This window comes from Periophthalmus magnuspinnatus, chromosome 7 (genome assembly GCF_009829125.3).
Source record: "Periophthalmus magnuspinnatus isolate fPerMag1 chromosome 7, fPerMag1.2.pri, whole genome shotgun sequence".
NCBI classification, from domain to species: Eukaryota; Metazoa; Chordata; class Actinopteri; order Gobiiformes; family Gobiidae; genus Periophthalmus; species Periophthalmus magnuspinnatus.
In genome coordinates, this window is record NC_047132.1 from 13,292,863 (window position 1) to 13,316,706 (window position 23,844).

Sequence of the window (23,844 nt, forward strand, 5' to 3'; positions counted from 1 at the left end):
GTCATAATAATAATAATAATAATAATGTGCACAGGATTAAAGTGGACCAAGACTCAACAGGTGCCTGGTTCAGTCCTGGTTCAATCCTGTTTTAGTCCTAGTTTAGTCCTGGTTTAGTCCTGGTTTAGTCCTGGTTTAGTCCTAGTTTAGTCCTAGTTTAGTCCTGGTTTAGTCCTGGTTTAGTCCTAGTTTAGTCCTGGTTTAGTCCTGGTTTAATCCTGGTCTCTGGTCTCCTCTTCATCATTCAGACGTGTTTATTTCTTTATCAGTTCTTCTCGTGGCAACTCTGAAACGTTCCTCTGATCCTCATGATAAGAACGCTCCATCTCTCTTCAGATCAGACCCGTCAGGACGAGTGACGCTTCAGGAGACCAGACATTTTTAGAAACATCTGAAAAGGCTGTGTGTTTAAGAGAAGAGGAATCATCACATTAAAGGCGCTGTACCTGATGTTTACGGTCTTAAAAACCACAACTAGTTCATGTTGAGTTCACCATGATGAGTTTATAAGCACTTTTCACACCTCTCACAGACCACAGTGGAGTTTTGTCGTCATGGTGATGCTGGCGTCGCATTATGGGGTGCGCCCCCTGCAGACAGCACACAGAGGACTTTGACCTCAGGAGCTGCTTATACAACATATCTGCACTGGAGCCAGACACATTTTGCTCAAACATTTGGGCCTGTACAGCACTTTTAAACCCTGACATTCTGATTCAGGAGTTTTGTCTCCAGACACAGAGAGAGGCCTCAGTCTGGGATCATGTCCTCGGGACTCCAGAGGACTCTCCCATGTCCTACTACAAAGTCCTGTTATCGGCCCACTGAGCTGCTGCGACAGAGACGGGAATGTGGAGACGTCTGCACAGAGACAAAGACAGGAATGTGACGTCTTCACAGAGACGGGAATGTGGAGACGTCTGCACAGAGACGGGAATGTGGAGACGTCACACACAAGAAAAGAAAGAGAAACAACCACAAATGTTCAACCTGATCATTTATTTGGGGTGATGAGTTTGAGGTGAGGGAGGGGAAACGAGGAGGTGAGGATTGGGTTATTGAAAGGGCATCGTGATCATAATTTTCCAGAGATAGGTAGTAGAAATCTGTACTTAAGTAAGTAAGAGTAACAATACTTTAAAGCCACAGTTTGGAACATTTCGACCAAAAATAGTTGCGTGTTTTGTTTTTCCTTTTATTTATTTTGGTTGTGTTTATTGCGCTGCAAATCATGTGTCATTACTGTGAGTGGACTTGTATCTCCACAAACATGACTCTTACTTGTCCTGGGGGAGGGCCTTCTGCTTGTTTCCATGGAAATGTTCCATGTTCCAGGGATAAAATCATCCAAATGATTACCACATGACATCACAAGGTGGAACAGAGTATTTTCAGTTTGAGAGAAGAACTCAGCCTAAATATGCAGGGTCTGTGTGTTAAACATGTGTGAATGAAACAAAACACAACTGCAGGTCAGAGGTCAGGGTCACATGGGCTCTTTAAACTTTTATACTGAGGGATGTTCGTAGTAAACTCGATGTGTCTCTGAGGGATTGTGACAGCTCGTCGTTCATGTGCTGCTGGATCAGGTCATTACAGACGTCAGATATTTTTAAAGTCCATTTGTCATAAACCTGTTACACGAACTATTTTTACTCTGCTTTTCAACTGTGACCTGGTTTAAACACATGTGTGACGCTTGGACACCATTAGTGTCTCAGAGGCTCAGTCACACCAAGGTCTGGAGTTCAATTCTCTTGATGCTGCTGTGGTGTCTTCAGGCAAGACACCTACCTCCCCATGTGTGAATGTGGTATATGTCTGATGGCACAGATTAACAGTCTTGCTTCTGTTAGGCTGTCCCAGGGCAGACTATTTCAGTTTGTTATCACTACTGAGTCAATATACAACATTGTAAATTGTTTTTAAATCCTGCCTGTTCCTCAATCTGTTGTCTTCAGATCTTTATCCATGTTCTACTCATTTCTTCTCATTGATCCTCTGAAATTGTATTTGGAGTGATTCATGTTTCAGTCATTTTTAATCGACTATGTTCAAGACGCCATTTTGTCGATCTACCCCCATCTTCACCTCCATTAGTACACGCCCACTGTGACGTACGCGCCCACATGTGACGTACGCGCCCACTGTGACGTAGGCGTTGGCCTCTATAACTGCTAACCTCGATGAGCTTCATTTGGAGCTAACTCACACTCCCTTAGTCCACTTCTTACAGTCAGTGGTTCACACACACATTCATACACCAGTGTACACAGATGTTAGAACATGGGAGAAAGCTCCAAAAAAGTTGATTTGCAGAGTATTTTTTACAAAGTTAAAAGTCAGACACAAGTTCAGAATAAGGTTTAATCCACAAACAGCTCCAAGATGTGTCCTCCAAGGTGTTTTGAATGTAAACAGCTCCATCTTCAGCCAAACGCCTCACACCTTTGAAACTCTGATTTACCTTCACTGTCATGACACAAAGAATGCATTTATTTCACTGTTTCCATAGCAACCGGTAAAGGTTTGTGTTTTCTTGAGTGTCCCTGAACGCTGCAGAGTTATGAAGCCTTTGAATCGACAGACGGAGTGAAGGACTGGTGTACTCAGTCATTTAACAAGACGAATATGAAAACATCGAAAAGAAGAAGACAGAGTGTAAACTTTGAACTCAACAAGAATCCAACATCTCACAAAATGTTTGAACAGATCCAAACTACAGAGTAACAGCCATGGAGACGCAGGGAGGGCATCTGACGCACACAAGGAGGGCATCTGACGCACAAGAAGGGCATCTCCACAACCCTGAACCGGCCTTCTTTGTCCTCCTGTTCGCTTTCATGGAAATGTTCCTTTGACTATATCCTTCTACAGTACGATATCAAACTCTCTACGGAGAATGTTCCGGAGTATGGCTTTAACCACAGGCACTCACAGATGTTAAATAGTCTGTGTATATCTATGGTATGAGGGTCATTCAATAAATAAGGTGAATTTTTTGGTACAGTTAGAAGCTTACTTTTTTGTTTGTTTGTTTTTTTTGTTTTTTTTGTTTTACTTGTTTTTCACATGGATTTAATTTCTTTTGCAGATTAAAAAAAAACTTTGAGAGTTTTGGCGATTAACAAAGATGGCCGCCACGAAGCATGCTCCAGGATTGAACAGCGGTCAGTTATCAAGTTTTTTGTTGCTGAAGGTGCAAACCCATATTCATAGGAGAATGTCACTGTGTCTGGTTCGATCACCTCAGGAGACCTCACTTCTGTAGGCCTCCCTGCCTTCATCCTCAACACTGCTCCGTCCTTCTTTAAACAGTTTAGCCGCTTGTAGACATTTTTTTGGCTGAAACATGTGGCACCATACAACTGACTTGATAACTGACCGCTGTTCAATCCTGGAGCATGCTTCTTGGTTGGCCATCTTTGTTAATCGCCAAAACTCTCAAAGTTTGTTTTTTTTTTATCTGCAAAAGAAATTAAATCCATGTGAAAAACAAGTAACAAGTAATTTTTTTTTTTTTTTTTTTTTTTAAAGTAAGCTTCTAGCTCTTGCATGAGATGCTTTATTAATTTCTCTGTGTTATTTGGGCTGACTGGGACCTGATGAGTCTAAATACAAAGAATTATCTTTTTACATTATGTAGTTTCTGAGAAAAAAATATGTAAATCAAATGTCCTCATATGTGGACATTTTACTCATTTTGATAAAACATTTAAATAATGATTTGCAAAAACTATTTATTAAGACCCTGAACACAGCAACATTTGTCCTGATGTAAAAACAAAATCAGAAACAATAATTGTGCCTCTTTGAACAATGTGTCTCATGTGAAGAGCTGCTGACAGGAGCAGGAAAAAAAACCAAAAAAAAATTAAAATAAAATATTCTAAATTGTTAAAAATGTATATAATATATTTACATTGTTGCTGTTCTTGCATGCTGTTATTCTTCATCTAATAATTTGCACTGTGGCCTAGACAGGCCAAAAACGTGTTGTCCACATATGAGGACACCAGGTCTCAGGAGGTTAAAAGTCCTTATACCGAAAAATTCACCTTATTTATTGAATGACCCTCGTAGAAGCTGCGACTCTGCCTCTGGACAGTCAGAGAAGACTTTGTTTGGCTTTGTTGGCTTTTAAAATGGCTAAACTTTTTAAACTTTTTTGTACAGTAGATCAACATATCTATTTATTTATTTTTTTATTTTTTTTTCATAAAGTCTGTTGAAAAAAACTCATGAAAAATGTACTTCTGGAACCAGGTGGGTGGGGATGCACGATACCTGGTGCCAGTACTCGTACTCATCAATGGGCTGCCGATACCAAGAGCCGATACCACTGTAACTGCACGGTGTGGGGATAGGGGGTAGGGGAGAACAGGATTTTTCTGAGCACTCAAATGCAGTAGTGGCAGTAGCTCAGCTTGTAGAGTCCTCTGATCTGAAGGTTGCCGGTTCAAATCACGCTCTTGACGTAAACATCATTGGTTACAGGTTGGCAGTGTGAGTCCAGCTGCCACACGTGAATACTGTAGTGGTGTCAATGGGCAAGACACTTAACCCATCATTACCATTTACCATGCAGAACGTCTTCTTTCTGGGTTTGCAAGGCAGCAGGACTCAAACATGAATTCTCTCCACTCGCTTTGATCTGACAAATTGTGTTTTCATCATAAATTCACAAAAACAAAATATCGACTCTTTCCTCATCCCCCTCCAAGAGAGCGCTCGCCCGTGTTACTCGCCTGTGTCATGCTCTTTGTTCTACATACTTCTCATTTCTTTTCACGACAGCGGCATTAAACCTGCGGATATGGATCTGTGGGAGCTTTCATCTCCCTCTGCTCCTCTTCAAGAAATGTGTTTATTTAAGAGTCCAATCCAACTGTGAGGTTTAAAGACACGGCAGCACCAGTGGACACATGCAAAATCCACAAAAACATGACACAAAACTGTACACAGCAACTTGACAAACGTGATGTGATGTGCAGTAGTTAGTGAGTGGGATGCAGCTGATTGTGTTGTGATTGTGTCTGAAGTATTGATCATAGGTGTTTTTCAGTCTTTTCAAACTTTTTGTCCTGTCTCTGTTTCTCTCCGTAAACATGAGGACGCTTTTACACAACTTCACCTCAGCCTCATTTTATATAAATACTGATGTATTTTCAGTGATGTTGGTTTGATCCAGACATAATTATCTTTAATCATCTGTGTCAAAACTGACTCAAAACTGCAAATTCATTTTTCACTAAAGCAAGTTCCCTTCAGTTTTGAAACATGTCTCGATGAACCTCCATCTAAAAGTCAAAAGTGCCCCTCTCTCTCAGCTCAAGTTGTTTACAGTAGAAAAGGTCAGTTTAACTCTGCACAAACTTGTCACAAAATGTCACAAAATATCTGCAATTGAAAAACGTAAAAATGAAGCATTATGCCAAATCTTAATTTCAGATGTCATACATGCATGTTTGAGTAATCTAGAGATCTCTCCTGGGCCCTATTCAAACTCTCCTTACAGTTGGCAGTACGAGCCTGTACGAGGCTCCGCCCACAAGTCTACATCGCCCATGCTCCCACATGACAAATCTCCATAAATAAACAAAAATATGACACAAAACTGTACAGCAACTTGACAAACCTGATGTGATGTGCAGTAGTTTCATTAGTGGGATGCAGCTGATCATACATCTTTTATCAATCAGTTTTTTGTCATGTTTTATTGTATTTGTATGTTTTTATCTTTTTTTTTTTATCTTGTTCAGTGTCCTTGAGTGTTTTGAAAGGTGCTTATAAATAAAATGTATTATTATTATTATTATTATTATTATTATTATTATTATTATTATTATTATTATTATTATTATTATTATTATTATTATTATTGTGCTGTCATAATGGTCTACATTCAACCTTTTATGGCCCTCTTTCTGTCTTTGAGGTGGTGATGTGCAGCAGACTGGGGTCCAGAGGAGCTCTCACCACTGTGGTGGTACATTCTCTTATGGAGTGGCTGTTTAAACAGTAAACAGACATCCCATAGGACAAAGGAATGGGGACCTTAGACATAATCCTTAGACTCAAAGAAAATAAAAGAAACAAATAAAACAACAGAGCGAGCCAGTAGGACAAGCCAGTAGGGCCATGAAAGGTTGAATGGAGGCTATTAAGACTGAAAGTGTTAAAAATAGTTGTTTACTCCCGTCAGATATATAAGTCAGTGTCCACCAGTAATCTGAGCAGAGCTGAAGAAGAGGATGGGATGAGCAGCAAAACATCTTCACTCCTACAACTTTTACTATGGATCAGACGTGGACGACTGAGGGATAACACAGACATTATAACGTAGTGCATAATACCTCCTCTTTAATGCCATACTGTGGAACATTTCAGACAAACAAATAAAATCTCCAAAAGTGACACAGTGCAGTTTTAAATCCATGTGTGAAATGTGTTGACAGTGAAATTGGGTTTTTCCCCACAGCAGCAGCAGCTCGAGTGTCACCTGCGCCTCGAGACGAACTCATTATTTTTTCATGACAAGTATATCGATAAGAGCAGAGTGAGAATTCAGAGTCAGCCTCCTCCTGAGAACATAATGAGCCAATAAGACTCTTTATCTACCGAAGATCGGGTCCAGAATTTGAAAAAAACAAAACAGGGCAGTGTCCTAGAGTCAAAGAGAAGAGGTCTGAGGCTGGCATTACCTTCAACAGCCTCACTCCTGATTGGCTCTTTGGTTGCTATGATACTCATGGTCGGAATTCCAAATATGTAACTCAGCTCCAAATTCACCTCAAGCCTCAATGAGCTTCATTTGGAGCTAAACGCTGTAGGTGGCGTCACACTCACTTAGTCCACTTCTTTATTCAGATTCTGCCCTCTACACACAGTGAGTCCAGTCCAGTCTAACCAGGAGGGTTTGAATAGGGCCCAGGAGAGATCGCTAGATTACTCAAACATCCACTCTTGAGGCATGTTTTTGATAAGGAAAACTTTAGAAGATGGAAGTGTCATGAGCCCAGTCTGTCCCCGTGTTTCTGGGCTGTCTTCCCCCTCCCTTCTGTGTTTGAGCCTGGAGCTGGGTGGAGACTCTGGCACCACCTCCACACACCTGCACCTCATCAAGCAATCACGCCTTCACCTGGAGAGTATCAAGAGGCTGGGGATTCCTACACTTGGCTCAGTCTCGTTTTCAGCCTTCAATCCAGCTCACCTCGTCCCGTGCCAGAACGCTAACTGCCGACCCAGCCCTCCACCACCTGCTCCACTAACCACTGTTCAAATTTTTTATTGTAAATAAACTCTACTGAACTGTTTTCTGAGTCTGCACCTTTGGTCCTTCTGGATGTTACGACAGGAAGAAAGCTAAAACTACATAATACTCCCTCTTTAAACCCGCTCTTTAAACCTCCTCTTTAAACCTCCTCTTTATACCTCCTCTTTAAACCTCCTCTTTAAACCTCCTCTTTAAACCTCCCCTTTAAACCTCCCCTTTAAACCTCCCCTTTAAACCTCCTCTTTAAACCAGCTGTGACAGACCCAGAGACTCTGACTCTATGGTCGTCTGAACTCTGTGATTTTACTTCCTGATTGTACTGAGCGCATGCGAATATTCATAGATCATTGATATTCATATTTCCAAAGCTCATGTCGATCACAGTTGGACTCTGACTGCTCTGTTATTACATTTACATAATATCTTTTCAAACCCAAAAGTGACGCACTGGTCCCATTTATCAATGGAGCTGTGGTTATTCAAATAAGGGAATTCTTTCAAAATTATTCAGGCTGTGAAATCAGACTTTGACAACTATATTTCAGCTTTTATATTTTAAATTAGCTCTTGTACTTGTGTGTCTCTATAGTTCTAATTTCTGATTATAATTTACACATTTTAAATCACAATATTCATCTAAACCAGCTTAATAAAAGAAATAAGTCCGCTGACTTCCTTGTTAGAAAATTGTGGTGTCCAATGGGAGCTGACGTTGCCGTAAACGTCATCACAACAAAGCGCCACATGCTGTCAGCGCCCCCTATGGACAGATGCACATCACACTAGTGAGCTTTTGTTTTTCATTTGTACCAAAATGACAACGCAACGCTGCCGAATCCTACGAGTATCACCGATTAAGAAAATAAATCTGGAGAAGGAAGTGTGTACCTCATAGTGGGCGTGTACCGGTGAAGGTGAAAATGGGGGTAAATCGACAAAATGACGTCTTAAAAGTAAGAGATTATTCAAACATGAATCACTCCAAATACAACTTCAGAGGCTCAATGAGAAGAAACGACTAGAACATAGATAAAGATCTGAACACAACAGTTTGGAGAACAGGCCTGTTTCATGTTTTATATCTGAAAAGTCTCTGATTTGTTGGGCTTTGAAACATTTTGAAGTAGTTTATTAGCAACATACACTGAACTCTAGATCCACACTGGTTCAGTTCTTTGTGAAGATGTGAGTGTGGACACTGTGAATCTCCCCGAGTTCAGATGGGTGTGATTGACAGGTGGATGAACCAATCACGGACAAGCACAGACCGTCTGTATCAAAACAAATATGTCTGCTTATGAGGGAAAAGAGCAAAATGTGAAATGTGGTTTTGTTTGTAAATGATGAGTGACCAATGAACTCCACTGTTTTATATGAGTCACTGAAATAAACAAATGTTATTGAACGATCATGTTTGGTTATGGCTCGAGGCGCGACCATAGACTAACCACAGGTAACAGCATTATAACAGGCCAACGCTCTCAAGAGTCAGTGTTGTGTAATAAAGGACCTTTAAAGCCTCATTCTGGACTTTTCCTAAACTTCTTTACCTTTTGATTCTGATCAAATTTCAATCTGAAAGTGTCTTTTTAGATCTGAGACATCTGCTGCTGTTTACTGTGTCTACAGCTCACACGTCCTCTGCTTCCTCTCTCTCCTTCTCTCTCTCTCTCCTCCTCTCTCTCCTCCCTTGCTTCCTCCACTCTCTCCTCTCTTCTCTCTATCACCTTTGCTTCGCTCCCTCTGCCGCTCTCCTCCCCCCTTCCTCCCCCCTCTCTCCTCCTCTTTGCTTCCTCTGCTCCATACTCACTCTCTCCTCTCTCTCATCCCCCTCTCCTCCCGTCCGCTTCCTCCAGTCCCTCCTCTCTTTCTCCCTGGACACGTGTTGACTCTCTAACCTTTTCCACACAGAGATGCAGATCTATCCCTTCCTCACCTCTCTCCTCTCCTCTCCCTTCTCTCTCCTCCCCCTCGCCTCTCCTCTCTTCCCCTCTCCCCTCCCTCTGCTCACCACCAATTACTTCACTTTCACTCTCCCCCTTCTCCCTCCTCCCTCGCCTTCTCCCTCTCCCAAGACACTTGTTGACACTCTAATCTTTTCCACACAGAGAGATGCAAATCTGTCCACCTTCCCCTCTCTCCCTCTCCTCCTCTTCCTTCTCTCTCTCTCCCCCCTCTCCTCCATCTCTCTCCCTCCTTCTCTCTCTGGACACTTGTTGACTCTCTAACCTCTTTCCACACACACAGAGCAGTTCAGATCTGTCCGTGTCCCTGCAGATGGCCAAGCGTCTCTGGTTTAGTTGGTTTCTCTCATGTTCTAACGCTGTTCCCTCATCAAAAACATAAAGACGTTTTAGATGTCATCCGTGCACGTTTGAGTAATTTAGCGATCTCTCCTGGCCCTATTCAAACCCACGCTCCCACACGACAATTCTCCATAAATATACAAAAACATGATACAAAACTGTACACAGCAACTTGACAAACCTGATGTGATGTGCAGTGATTGTGTTGTGATGGTCCTCTGAAGGGGGGAGTGACTTAGTACAGAGAGCAAAGGGAGGGGGGGGGGGACATGCTGATTGTGTTGTGCTGTTACTCTGAAGGGGGAGCGCTGCAGTAGACTCATCCGTGCAGAGGTCGGGGTATATTTTTGTAAAGCTTTGACACAAGTTTCTTCACAAAAACATGATGAGTTTAAAATTTAAATATAAATGTTGAGTTCAAACCAAAGCCTCGATCTCCAAACAGCTGAAAACAACAGGACTGTTCAGAGCAGATGGACTCAGGTCACAGCTGAGTCCAGTGAGGGTCCAGAGAACACAGAAGGACACACAAAATGAGAGAAAAACTTAAGTATTTCAGAACTGTCATATGAACTGCTAAACATCAACCTGCAGAATGACTGAAGATGGAGCCATGTTGGTTTTGGAGCCATTTACATATAGAGTCTATGGTCCTCCCTCGGTTTAAAACGTGACAGAAATGAGCTAGCGCTGCTGTTAGCCACGTGCGCTGGGCGGGAGTGTCGGGGTTAATCTGTTTCATCATCAGTCTCCATTACACTTACGCAGAATCTTTAGACTCAGTGATTTAAAAGTAATTTTGCTCCAAACACAAAACGCCTCCATCAGTGTGAGGTCATGGAGGATGAAACAGGACAAACAGATCAGAGCTGTGGGATTTTACAGATAAAAAAACTGTTATCTGATGTTATCTGATTATTAAATTGTGACTCTGGCACCAAAATACCCTGTTTTGCTTGTTCTTGGAGTGTTTTCCATTTTTGTGAGGCATAACGGCCAAAATCCTCTGTCCAGTGTCAGTTCTGGAGCGGCTCGTCATTAGTCTTATACAGTCATGTGATCTGGGATTAAATGTTCCTGTATCAGTGATTAACAAAGAGGTGACGTATATAGGTGGGTGAGGAAAAACTGTGGCCTCTCTCTCTGTAACTGCTGTTGTCAGACTTGTCACTTTGGTCTTGAAGGTTTGTATTAACTCACTCTACATGATCCTGGGGTTTTTATTTCACTATTGTGTCTGTAAATCAAGATATGAACATCAATAACAAACAAGTCGGGCACCTTCTTCCCCTGAGGTCACACCCAATAGCGTTAGCTGGTTTGATTGACGGCTTTACTAAGCGTCTGCTCCCTGCTAAACCAGCGATGCAGCTGAGAAGGGGGCGTTACCTTCAACAGCCTCACTCCTGATTGGCTCTTTGGTTGCTGATAAATTCCAAATATGTAACTCTGCTCCAGATTGGCCCCTATAACAGCTCTAACCTCGATGGGCTTCATTTGACTGGAGCCGAACACTGTGGGTGACGTCACACTCACTCAGTCCATTTCTTTATACAGGCTATTACTCTGACAAATAGCGATGACCATCCCCCTTTTTCATAGAGTGGACAGTGATGGGTTTTAAATTCATCACCTGTTATGAAACCAAGGCCTGAGTGAAAGAGTGGTTCCCAAAAATGCACTTCTTTCCTTTTAGCCGTGTAATTCTGTTTATACGTTTGTTTTCTTCTTCTGTAAAGATCTCTGTTTGTTTCAGACTTTGACCCTTTGGGCTGGTCTCTGCTCCATCCTCTTCAGTGTCTCATGATGTAGCCGTGACATCTCTGTATAAAACCCTAAACCATCACATAAAAGAACACAAAACGGAATCTGAAGAAGAAAAAAAAAAAAACATGCACCGAGTTACTAAGCAACAAGCCCAAGAACAGCTTAAGTCCATGGTATCAGACCATTGAATGAGGGAAGACCATCTCGTGGACTGGGACAACGCTGAGGGCATAGGTCACAGGACCAGGGAGGCCATCAAGATCCAGAAACGCGCCCACCAGACTGTGAATCAGGATGAGGGGGAGTGCCCACTCTTTCACACCTGTGTGGCATACAGTTTAGAAGAAGTTGGCCTGCAGATAGCACTGTCATCTTACACCTTTCAGTAAGAGGACAGTGCCAAAATCTGTTTAAATGAGCTGAGCAGCCACAGCTAAAGCACAAGACACTGAAGAAGAAGTAGAGAGTAGCCCAAAGTGTGAAGGTCTGAAACAAACAGAGCTCTGTGCAGAAGAATCTAAAGTGTAAATAGTATTGAAGAGCTAATGACCATAACCAGAGCAGACAAGAGCAGAGCCAGAGGAGCAGAGCCAGAGGAGCAGACAGGAGCAGAGCCAGAGGAGCAGACAGGAGCAGAGCCAGAGGAGCAGACAGGAGCAGACAGGAGCAGACAGGTGAACCCGAGCGTACAGGATGGGTGTAATCGTGTTGTTTTAGTCCAGTTTAGTCTATGGAGCATGTGAACACAGACTATGACCTCCTCAAATGTCTCATTTCACACTTTGTGCTTCAATATGTGAGGCAATCTGAACCAGGACTAAACCAGGACTAAACCAGGACTAAACCAGGACTAAACCAGGACTAAACCAGGACTAAACCAGGACTAAACCAGCACTAAACCGGGACTAAAGCAGGACTAAAGCAGGACTGAGCCAGGCAGATTCAGGTCTGAACCAGTTGTAGTTTAGTTGTGTGGAGTTAGAGCCCTCTGGTCGTGACAGGAGAGACTCACAGCTGAGACTGGCTCTGCTGTTTGCTCTTTTCACACCAAATACCACCAAAGAAAAGATGTGGCTTTTTGAGTCCCATCAGAGCTAAACCAGGTCTATAACAGCATATTTCTGGTTGTAATCTAGGACTAAACCAGGACTAATCCAGGTCTAAACCAGGACTAAACCAGGTCTAAACCAGGACTAAACCAGGTCTAAACCAGGACTAAACCAGGTCTAAACCAGGACTAAACCAGGTCTAAACCAGGACTAAACCAGGACTAAAACTAATCATTATAAAACACTATTTTTGATGTATTTAGAAGTTATTTAAGCATCAGAAACTGTATCTCTTAAGTCTGTTTGAGTAATTTAGAGATCTCTCCCAGGCTCTATTCAAACCGGCCTTACAGTTTGCAGTGCAAGCTTGTACGAGGCTCCACCCACAAGTCTACGTCACCCATGCTCCCACACGACAATTCTCCATAAATCTACAAAAACATGATACAAAACTGTACACAGCAGCATCACAAACCTGATGTGATGTGCAGTAGTTTCATTAGTGGGATGTAACTGATTGTGTTGTGATAGAGCTCTGAAGGGGGAGTGACTTAGCATGACTTAGAAGTAAAATACCCCCTCTTTAATACCCCATAGAAGTAAAATACTCCTTCTTTAAACTGTTCCTCCATAAACTCTAGATTTGAGCCTTAGTCTTGACACATTTCCTTGTTGAACGCTGCCATCTGCTGGTCTAATCATCTCTCTACACGGAGCAGATTAGTCCATGGATTTCAAAGTGATGTAAAATGTAAAAGGATGACCGTTGCCATTGTGCAAACATTATAAAATGAGCGAGCAAAAGAAAATGCATTATGATTGTGATGGTAAATGTTTTGAGTCAGTGATAAATAGTCAGAGAAGCAAAATAAAATGCATTGTGCTCATGATGAGTAATAATTTCTGCAAGCAAAAAGAAATTATTTGGTCTAACAAATAAAAAGTACAGGAAAATGTGAAAGATGAATTGTGTGAACAAAATAATTTAAGTTGGAGCAACTTAAATCCATAACTTAAAGTTAGTTGGACTTTTCAGTTAATAAAAGTAAAGGCAACCTGTTGACTTAAGTTTTTGAGTTGAAACTGACTTTTTTTTTTTTGCAGTGCTCTTAAAGTGGAACTCAGCACTAAAGCAACTTTTTGCTACTAAACTGTGTAATAGCATTATCAACAGTTCCTCGTCAAACTCTGCAATTTCAGGTAGTTGGTGACATTACTCATGACTGCAATGATTAAAGCCAGGTGTTTCTGAATACAAACACCTGACTGCATACATGTTTATACCTGTTTGACCAATCGCACTGTTCCTTATACCTCCCTTTAGTCCCCCGCTCGGGCTCGGGAGGAATACTAAACATTCCTCCTGAGCCCAAAGACAAAGTGGAACAGTGAGTTGGACCTGACAAGCCGGACGAGCAGAAAACAGACGCGTGTTCACACAGGTCTCAGAAACACGGGAACTCACTCAGGTGTTTGACTCTTTCAAAGAAGAACAACAAAATGGAGGTGCTTTAGAATGAGACGGACAGGTGAGGGACAGGTGAGACAGGTGTCCCAGGACCACGATCAGCAGTGAGGACCAAACAAACATGTCCAGGTGAGTTTTATACCTGTCTGATATACAGGTCAGTCCAGTGGAGGTGAAAACGGGAGCAGATCAACAAAATGGTGTATTGAAAATAAGACTAAAGATTACTCAAACATAAATCACACTAAATACAACTTAAGAGGCTCAATGAGAAGAAACAACTAGAACATGTTTAAAAATCTGAAAAGCCAAAAGCAGAAGAGGCCTGATTTAAGTGACATGGGGGAGCAAAAAACGAGATTGTTGTCAAGGGACTTTAAAGGCCCATATGACTCTACTCTCTGATCTCTGTTCTAATGTTTCCTCATCACAAACAGACCTGGAGTTGTGTTTTGTTTCATTCACACATGTTTAACACACAAACCCTGCATATTTAGGCTGAGTTCTTCTCTCAAACAGAAAACGCTCTGTTCCACCTTGTGATGTCATGTGGTAATACAGGAAGTGCTCCACTGTGTTTTAAACTCCACACACCTTCACTAGAATCATTTGGATCATTTCAGTCCTGGAATTTCCAATCTCTACTGAACTAAAGGTAAAAGGAGCTGTTAACTTAAACTACCACTTCATGACATCACAAGGTGGAACAGAGCATTTTGAGCTTTGGAGATGTAACAGACTAATAATAAAGTGTTACTCAAACATGTGTGAACGAAACAAAACACAACTCCAGGTCTGTTTTTGAGGAGCAAACAGCATTAGAACATGGATTAAAGATCACAAGAGTTGGTTTGTGTCATATAAAGTGAGTCATGTTTTGTCCTTTATCTCTCGTGTTTTGCTCTTTATCTCTCTCAGATCGTGTCCTGGGCTGTTCGAGGCCCTGCTCAAAGATGAGGCTCTGCTCCAGCCCCTGGTGGAGTTTGCCCGAGATGCAGCCTGTTTACATGGAGTTCTGATGAGGCCTCCACCCACCATGAAACCTGCACATGTGAGCTCCTGTCTGCTCCAGTCTGCTCCTCTCTGCTCCTCTGACTCTGCTCCTCTGACTCTGCTCCTCTCTGCTCCTCTGACTCTGCTCCTCTCTGCTCCTCTGACTCTGCTCCTCCGACTCTGTTCCTCTGTATTTGACCCAGTTCCCTCTCTGCAGGTGACCCTCATGCCCTTTACCCTCCTGCCCATTCCGATGCCCAGGGCTCTGTACTTTCAGGCTGTGGAGGTCCAAACTCTCTTTAACACTTTGGTGGATCGGGTCAGTCAAGACGAGGCGTTTCTGGAGCAGACTCTGTCCAGGTAACGCTCCTGAGAGATGATTGGCTGGAGACCTCTGCATTAAAAACTCCCAAACTGACCACTGACAATAGAAGCAAGGAACACTTTATGACCACAGCCCACAGATTGTATAAAGAAGTGGCCTAAGTGATTGTGACGTCACTCAGAGTGTTCGGCTCCAGTCAAATGAAGCTCATCGAGGCTAAAAGTTGTAGCGGCCAATTTGGAGCCAGTTCAATATTTGGAATTTGGACGACGAGTATCATAGCAACCAAAAAGCCAATCCGGTGCGAGGATGTTAAAAATAACTCCAGTTTGCTCCTGCACCACTGGTTTAGCAACGCTGTCAATCAAACCTATTGCTAACGCTAGTGGGAGTGACCTCGAGGAAAGGAGGCACCTGATTGGTCTGTCATATTATCAAACAAACCTAATGTAACATAATGTAAACAACCATGATGTAAACAAACATCATGTAAACAAACATGATGTAAACAACCATAATGTAAACCAGGGCTTTGACGAGTCTAAATGACACTATAGCTGTGATCACACTCATACAAATAAAAGACAACAGCTTTATTCAACTTTTCTCCCACAAACTGACACTGAACTGACGTAAAACTCTGAAATATGACAGTAGAACAGGGACTATACCCCAGACTAAGCACTAAAACCTGTAATATGACCTTTAACCTTTGGCCTGCTGCTCCCTCTGAGTCTGTGTTTAAACTCTGTGTTTTCAGCACCATAGAAGTGGACGACTTCACTGCTCGACTGTTCCACATCTACAAACAGATCCAGAGAGAAGGAAGGACCCCGGTGAGTGCCGACCACTGTGCATGTAAAGACTGTGTATATGAACACAGCTAACCTGCTAGCATAGCCTGTATATGCAGAGCTAACCTGCTAGCCGCCACATTCCAAACAGGAAGTGAGCATCAGAGCATTTCTGGCTCCCCTCTCTTTTTATTTCGACACTATTTCTCCTCCTCCTCTCTCTCCTCGCGTCTCTCTCTAACCCTCTCCTCTCTCTCTCTTTCTCTAACCCTCTCTTCCTCTTTCTCTGTGTGCTGTGACTACATGCTGCTTCTCTCTCTCCTCTCTTTCTCCTATCCTCTCGCTCTCTCTTTCTCCCTCTCTCCTCTCATCTCTCTCTAACACTGTCCTCTCTCCTGTCACTCTCTCCTCTCTCTCTTTCTAACCCTCCCCTCTCTCTCTCCTCTCTCATTCTCCTCTTCTCTCTCTCCTCTCCTCTCTCTCTAACAATCTCCTCTCTCTTTTGAATACTCTCCCCTTTTTCTCCTCTTCTCTCCTTTCTATAACACTCTCTTCTCTCTCTCCTACCCTCTCCTCTCTCTAACCCTCTCTTTCTCTCCTCAGTCCATTGTCTTGGGCCTGAATCAGTGTCACTACATTCTGCTCCTCTCTCTTACTCGCTCCTCTCTCTCTTTCTCTCCTCTTTCTCTCTCTCCTCAGTCCATCATCTTGGGTCTGAGGTGCTGTGACTATATGCTGCACCTCTCTCTCTTACCCGCTCCTCTCTAACCCCGTCTCTCCCTGTAACCCTCTCTTTCTCTCTTTTTTCAGTCCATCGTCTTGGGTCTGAATCGCTGTGACTACATGTTGGACCAGGGTTCTTCTCTGAAGCAGGTGGAGATCAACACGTTTGCTGTCGGGATGGGAGGGCTTAGTGCCCGTTTGGTGGAAGTGCACAGGTCAGAATTCAAATCATCCAACTCAAACCTGTAGAGCAGTGTTCCACTAAAGACATGTGCTGCCCTGCGATTGGTCGACTAAAAAGGGGCGTGGCAAAAGCTCTCAAATCTATTTCATACTACCTCTGTGTATCTGACCCAAACTGCACTCCAGACTACAGGGAGAGTTCATGCAAAAATTATTATATATGCAGAAAAAAGTACTACAGAAAACAGTGTATTTATATAAAGACAGATTAAATTTGTGAATCGTGATTTTAATCTGACTTTTTACACACAATACCAAAAAATACCAAATTTTCAGCTCCCTCTCACTCTCTCACTCCTCCTTTCTGCTCTTGTCTCATATAAGATAAGATAAACCTTTATTTGTCCTGCAGTGGGTAAATTACAATGTTGCAACCACAAACTATGAGTGAGTGTGACGTCACCCACAGCGGTCGGCTCTAGTCAAATGAAGCTCATCGAGGTTAGAGCTGATATAGGGGCCGATGTGGAGCCAAGTTGTGTATTAGAAATTCTGACTCCAAGTAGCTGTTGCTAACGCTAGCGCAAGGAACCTCAGGGTAAGAAAGCACCCGATTTGTCTGTTATTAACGTTCATATCTTGATTTACGGACACAGTAGTGAGATAAAAAAAAAAATTAAAAAAGGATCATGTAGAGCGGGTTAATACAAACATTTTAAGACCAAAATGTCGAGTCTGACAGCAGCAGTTACAGAGAGAGGGGCCACAGTTTTTACACAGAAAGAGTCGATGGAGCCGGAAGTGTGCCCATGATCACTTCCTGTTTGAAACACGGCAGCTAGCAGGTTAGCTATTTATATATACAGTCTATGGTTGCAACGCCAAGTACAAGAACAACCCTCCCCATGTGTCAGATGCCCTCCCTGTATGTCAGATGTAGGTCAGATGCCCTCATTATGTTATAATTTAGACATTTTAAATCACAATATTCACCTAAAACCACTTAATAAAAGAAATAACGCTAACCGCTAACTTCTGCTTTTAAAAATTGCGGTGCCCAACGGGAGCTGACGTCGCCGTAAACGTCATCACAACAAAGCGCCGCATGCTGTCAGTGCCCGCTATGGACAGCTGCACATCACACTAGTGAGCAGCACATTTTTTTCATTTGTACCAAAATGACTACACAACACTGCTGAATCCTACAAGTATCTCCAATTAAGAACATAAAACTGGAGAAGTACACACATCACAGTGGGCGTGTATCGGTGGAGGTGAAAATGGGAGTAGATTTCTTGAAAATAGTCGATAAAATATTACTCAAACATGAATCACTCCAAATACAACTTCAGAGACTCAATGAGAAGAAACGACAAGAACATGGATAAAGATCTGAACACAACAAGAACAGGGAGAATTTTGTTGTCGTTGTGGTCATGGTCGTGGTTGAGTTTAGGTTGATGTCGTTGTTGTTGTTGATGATGTTGGTGATGCTGTTCATGTTGTTGCTGATATTGATTTTGTTTTTGATGTTGTATTTGATGTTGATGTTGTTGTTGATGTTGTCGATGTTGTATTTGATGTTAATGTTGTTGACGTTGACATTGATGTTGTTGTTGATCTTGTTTTTGCAGAGATGTTCTGAGATTCGTTGGACTCCCAGAGCAGAGTGAGCAGCTCCAGTACGACCACCCCCCAACTGTGCAAGCCTCAGCCGTGGCCAAAGCCTGGGAGCTCTACGGGTCACACAGGTACCAGGGGTCAGAGGTCAGAGAGGGCTTAGAGGTCAGAGAAAATGATAATAATAATTGTGTTCACTCTTCCCACAGTGAGTGAGTCTAAAGTGACTGGAGCTTTACGTAACAATATGAAATTATTTGCACATTTGTGTTTCTGGCTCCTTCAGATATAATGAATGCCACATTTTCATGTTTTGTCACATTCACCAACCTTATAAAATCAGATGTTGCATCCTGACAGTTTAAGTTACTCTTACTCGAGTAGTACTTTTATCAAATACTTTTTCACTTCTACTTAAGAGAATAATATTGTTGTTTTTGTGATGTTCTTTCACAGAGCTGTGGTGCTGCTGCTGACCTTACCCACCAACTATAACCGCTATGAACAACGCAACCTGCAGATGGCGCTGCTGAAATGGTAAAGACAAAAGAGTTTTACAAAGATCAGACTCAGACCTTCTCACCTGTCTCACCTGTCTCACCTGTCTCCCCTGTCTCACCTGTCTCAGGAACATCTGTGTGATTCGTCGCTCTCTGGAGGAAGTCTGTGCCTCAGCGTCCCTGGATGAAGAGAACAGACTGTTTGTGTGAGTCACATTTAAAGCAGCACTGTGGAACATCACTTGCACATTTCCATGGAGAGGGAGAGTGAAAACTCTTTGAAAAACTCTCCATTATTATTAACATTATTATTAGGCCAAAAGCATTAATATAGAAAAGGTGAAATATCCAGTAAAAACATGAAGTTTGATTTGTTTTTTGAGTCAGTAGTGATATCCAATATTGATCCTGCTGCTAGGCCCAGGAAAGATCTCTAGATTACTCAAACATGGATGGATCTAAAACCTCTTCATGTTTTTGAGAGTTAGAACATGGGACAAAGGTAAAATTAATAAGAAAGATAAGAACACCCGACTCAATTGCAACATAAATATACGTCACAGTGGGCGTGTACCACACAGTGGGCGTGTACCACACAGTGGGCGTGTACCACACAGTGGGCGTGTACCGGTGGAGGTGGAAACGGAAGTAGATCGGCAAAATGGTGTCTTGAAAATAAGAGATTAAAGAGGGCTGGTTAAAGTTAATAACCGGAGATGTTTGGTTTCAGAGATGGCAGAGAGATCGCAGTGGTGTACTTCCGCTATGGCCATGCCCCTGATCATTACACCGAGCAGGTAAACACTCATCTGTACACACGAGGATGACTTCATGATCTCTGATGGAGGGCGGGATCTATGGAGTGTCACAAAGAAACACAGTTCTCATGTCTCTGCACATTGCTTCCACACAGTTCTCATGTCTCCTCAGATCTGGGACTTGCGCCTCCTGCTCGAGCGCTCACGTGCCGTCAAGGTTCCGGACATCGCCACACATTTGGCTGGGACGAAGAAGGTGCAGCAGGTTCTGAGTGAGCCTGGGGTCCTGGAGAGGTTCTTTCCAGAGCGCCCTCATGTGGTGGAGCAGATCAGAGCCACGTTCACCGGACTCTACTCCCTGGACCTGGTCAGACACACGCACATATGAAAGTTCTAATCTCTGACACCCATGGATCATTATGTTACAATTTGGACATTTTAAAGTTAAAGCAGATCTAAGGAACATTTTTAAGTTTAACTCTGTATTTTAGGGAGTTTGAAGCATCGTCAGCCTCTCCTGTCTCTGTGCAGAAACCCAGCCTTGCAAAATGGCCGACTCTGCTTTACGTAGGCATGTGGGCGGAGATGGGTGGTAGGTGACAACGTGAATTTTCTAAGCACTCGACCTTTAAATACAGGACAATACAAGAAACAATGGAAATCCAAGATCATGCTGAGGGGACAGCGTAACACCCATAGACTGTTTATATAAATGGACAAAACTAACCGGCTAGGCGCGTGCTTTCCCTAAGATCGCTCCCACTAGCATTAGCAACAGGTTTGATTGACAGCGTTGCTAAGCGCCCGGTCCCTGTGAAGCCAACGGTGCAGGCAGGATGGTGTGGGTACCTTGAACAGCCTCGCTCCTGGTTGGCTCTTTGGTTTTGCGCTTGGATTTTCAAATATGGTCTCTGGTTGCAGATTAGCCATTATAACTGCTAGCCTAATGCTGTGGGTGACGTCACACTCCCTCAGTCCTCTCCTCTATACAGTCTGTGACTAACATGGCTCTTTAATGTGTCTTAGGGCCCTGAGGGAGACAGAGCCGTGGACATGGCCTTAGCAGCTCCAGAACGATTTGTTCTTAAACCTCAGAGAGAAGGAGGAGGTGAGGAGCTACGTTCACACACACAGCTGACCCAGGAATTTACCTGCATTTGACCAGAACAGGATCAGAACTGGGTCATGTGTGAATGAAGCCAAAAAATGTCCGTCACCACGTGGTATGATGTGATGCTAACTGTAGGCACTGCTCTGTCTGAGGTTCTGTTACTCAGTTCAGACTTTAATCTGAGCTTTGTTTTAACACAATCTCACCATAAAGAGAACTGACTTATCTGAACTACAACAGGTGAGCTGATATGTACTGTTAAACTCTCATATAACATTACTGTCACAAGCTAGCTAGCATTAGCATTAGCGTTAGCCAACAGTTTTTCAATTAGTCACTCTCACCTTTTTGTGTAAAATCAAACTCCTAAACAGGACCATGGACATTTGTGTTGGTCACTGGCACCTGGGCATGTGCTCTTTAAATCACTTTTCTTGAGTTTCCAGATGATCTTAAAACTATTTTAGCAATGTGTTTGCTAATGTGTGCATTGTGTCACCATGGTAACTGCTGAACATTCCACCATAGATATACATGTAGAACACAGAGAGTTCAGGCCAAAGGATGTAATTTTTCTGACACTTCAAATGCTGATTTAACTAAACTGTGATGTATTTTCTTGGTCTAATCTTAACTACTGCGTAATATGTGTCAAATGACCTTTGACCCCTTCACAGGAAATAACTTCTTTGGCTCAGACATCAGCCGTGTTCTGACGGAGGCCCCAGGAAAAGAGAGGACGGCTTATATTCTTATGGACAAGATCCAGGCCACACCCTCCCCTAATATCATAGTGTCAGCAGAGCGCCCCCCTGTGCTTACTGACTGTACGTGCGAGCTGGGTGTGGCAGGAGCCTATGTCAGGTAAAACCAAAGCCAATGTTTTTATCTATTTCTCATCATAAACACGTCACAAAGTCCCTCTGCTCTCACTGTGAAGCATATCCTTCAAATGAAAATCCCCCTCACTCACCCCTTTAGTCCTCCAGACTCCGCCCCTCCTCCTCCCCTTTAGTCCTCCAGACCCCACCCCTCCTCCTCCCCTTTAGTCCTTCAGACTCTGCCCCTCCTCCTCCCCTTTTGTCCTCCAGACTCTGCCCCTCCTCCTCCCCTTTAGTCCTCCAGACTCTGCCCCTTGTCCTCCCCTTTAGTCCTCCAGTCCTCTGCCTGGCTTAGCTCTCTTTGGAATGTGGTTGTGAGCAGATAAAATGCAGATGTGCTGTTGTCCTTGTGTCAGGCAGGGCAGAGATGTTCTGTCCAATGAAGTGGTGGGTTACCTGCTCAGATCCAAGATGGCAGAGCACGTAGAGGGAGGCGTCGCCTCTGGGAGAGGAGCCAGAAGCAGCCCCTTCCTCATCTGAAGCTCTTCCTCGGCCGTGTCTCAATTCACCAAACTGGCCTATTCGAAGTGTGCATCGAAGGGCAGTTACGTAATTTCCGGCGCGACAAGGGCTGTCCCATTTCAACGCACCCTACTGAATGCGCCCGACAAACCTGCCCTTCCCTTTCCACCGTTTCCATGGAGATTGGACGTAACCGAAGTGTGCATCCATGCACACGCACTTCTATATCCCATCATACACCGCAACTACGCAAAACAGAGAAGAAAATGGAGTCCGCTGCGCAATACACGTTCAATTGTTCATACTGGTTTACCTCATCTACAACACTGTTGCTTTAATTATGTTTTATTAGAAAACACTGGGCAGAGCTCAGGACCCGAGCCAGTGATATGCCCCATGTACAAACATGATTAGACCAGCAGATGGCAGCAGCAGACTTCAGATTGAAGCAGCAGCCGCTTTATCCAATTATAGGGTGAATACAACCAGAAAATGTTCATATGTGGAGTTGGTGGAGGTTTAATTTAAGAGGTGTTTTATTTCTATGGGGTATTAACTGTAACACATTACATATTTAGGTCACCATGTTTCCTTTTATTGTCTTGAAAATGCTATATTCACCCAAAACAACATGTTAACATGTTTTCTTTTTTAATGCTCTCTCCCCTCCCTTTACTCTCTGCTCTAAGTCTTTCCCCTTCAGAGCTCTATCACACACAATCAGCTGCATCCCACTAATGAAACTACTGCACAAAACATCAGGTTTGTCAAGTTGCTGTGTACAGTTTTGTATCATGTTTTTGTAGATTTATGGAGAATTGTCGAGCATGGGTGATGCAGACTTGTGGGCGGAGCCTTGTACAGAATCTTACAGCTGACTGTAAGAAGGGTTTGAATAGGGAGTGATCTCTAGATTACTCAAACATGCAGAGATGACATGTCAAACCTCTTCATGTTTTTGATGAGAGACAGTGTTAGAACATGGGAGAAAACCCTTTAACTTTAAATGAAGGCGTCCTAAGGTTTCATCTGAACATTTGAACTGTTTTTGTTGAGTGAAATACTGTAATGAAAGTAAAGTGTGAGCGATGCAGATTAGGTAATAACTTCTGCAGCCCAACCAAGAAGTCCTTTCATTTTCACATCAGTTCCTTCGTTAGTCAAACTTTCACAGTCACAGAACAAACAGACAGAAGAGACAGTGCCCTCTGTAATAATACTGACATCTATAATGACCCTCCCTCGTTACTGTTTCCTCGTCTGATCACTCTGTTAACGAACGGCGCTCAAGTTTACACAACTGTGAGCTCTGACACTCGTTCATGAAGAGAGGGCAGTTTAATTAGTGCAGCCTGGTGATGTTGGATCCCAGAGAGAGAGAGAGAGAGAGCGTGTGTGTCTGTGCGTGAGTGTGTGTATGTATGTGTGTGTGTTTGCGTGTATAGATGTGTGTGTATGTGTGCATGTGTCTGTGTATATGTGAGAGTGTGTGCATGTGTATGTGAGTGTGTGTTTGTGTGTAGGGGTGTGTGTGTGCGTGTGTGTGGAAGTGAGTGTGTGTCTGTGTGTGTGTGTGCCTCTCCTCTTTCCTCCCTCTTTCCATCTTTCTCCATCTCTCTTCTGTCTCT

The 23,844-nt window shown here is 43.1% G+C and overlaps 1 protein-coding gene across 1 annotated transcript; it reads left to right on the forward strand.

The window, feature by feature from the left end:
- Nucleotides 1–13,899: 13,899 nt before the first annotated feature.
- LOC117374125 (glutathione synthetase-like) lies at nt 13,900–22,381 on the forward strand. Its single transcript, XM_055223247.1, has 13 exons — nt 13,900–13,995; nt 14,785–14,917; nt 15,077–15,219; nt 15,945–16,020; nt 16,789–16,916; nt 18,519–18,635; nt 18,961–19,041; nt 19,133–19,210; nt 19,735–19,801; nt 19,935–20,129; nt 20,789–20,870; nt 21,551–21,737; nt 22,111–22,381. Exons 1-13 carry the CDS (start codon nt 13,988–13,990, stop codon nt 22,232–22,234), a joined length of 1,419 nt encoding a protein of 472 aa, XP_055079222.1. The 5' UTR covers nt 13,900–13,987; the 3' UTR covers nt 22,235–22,381.
- Nucleotides 22,382–23,844: the final 1,463 nt, after the last annotated feature.

Bases quoted from the DNA above. Each gene is read 5' to 3' on its own strand.
- LOC117374125 (XM_055223247.1), top strand. The intron at 19,042-19,132 runs GTAAAGACAAAA...CACCTGTCTCAG, and splicing joins CAGATGGCGCTGCTGAAATG to GAACATCTGTGTGATTCGTC. The intron at 19,802-19,934 runs GTAAACACTCAT...ATGTCTCCTCAG, and splicing joins CTGATCATTACACCGAGCAG to ATCTGGGACTTGCGCCTCCT.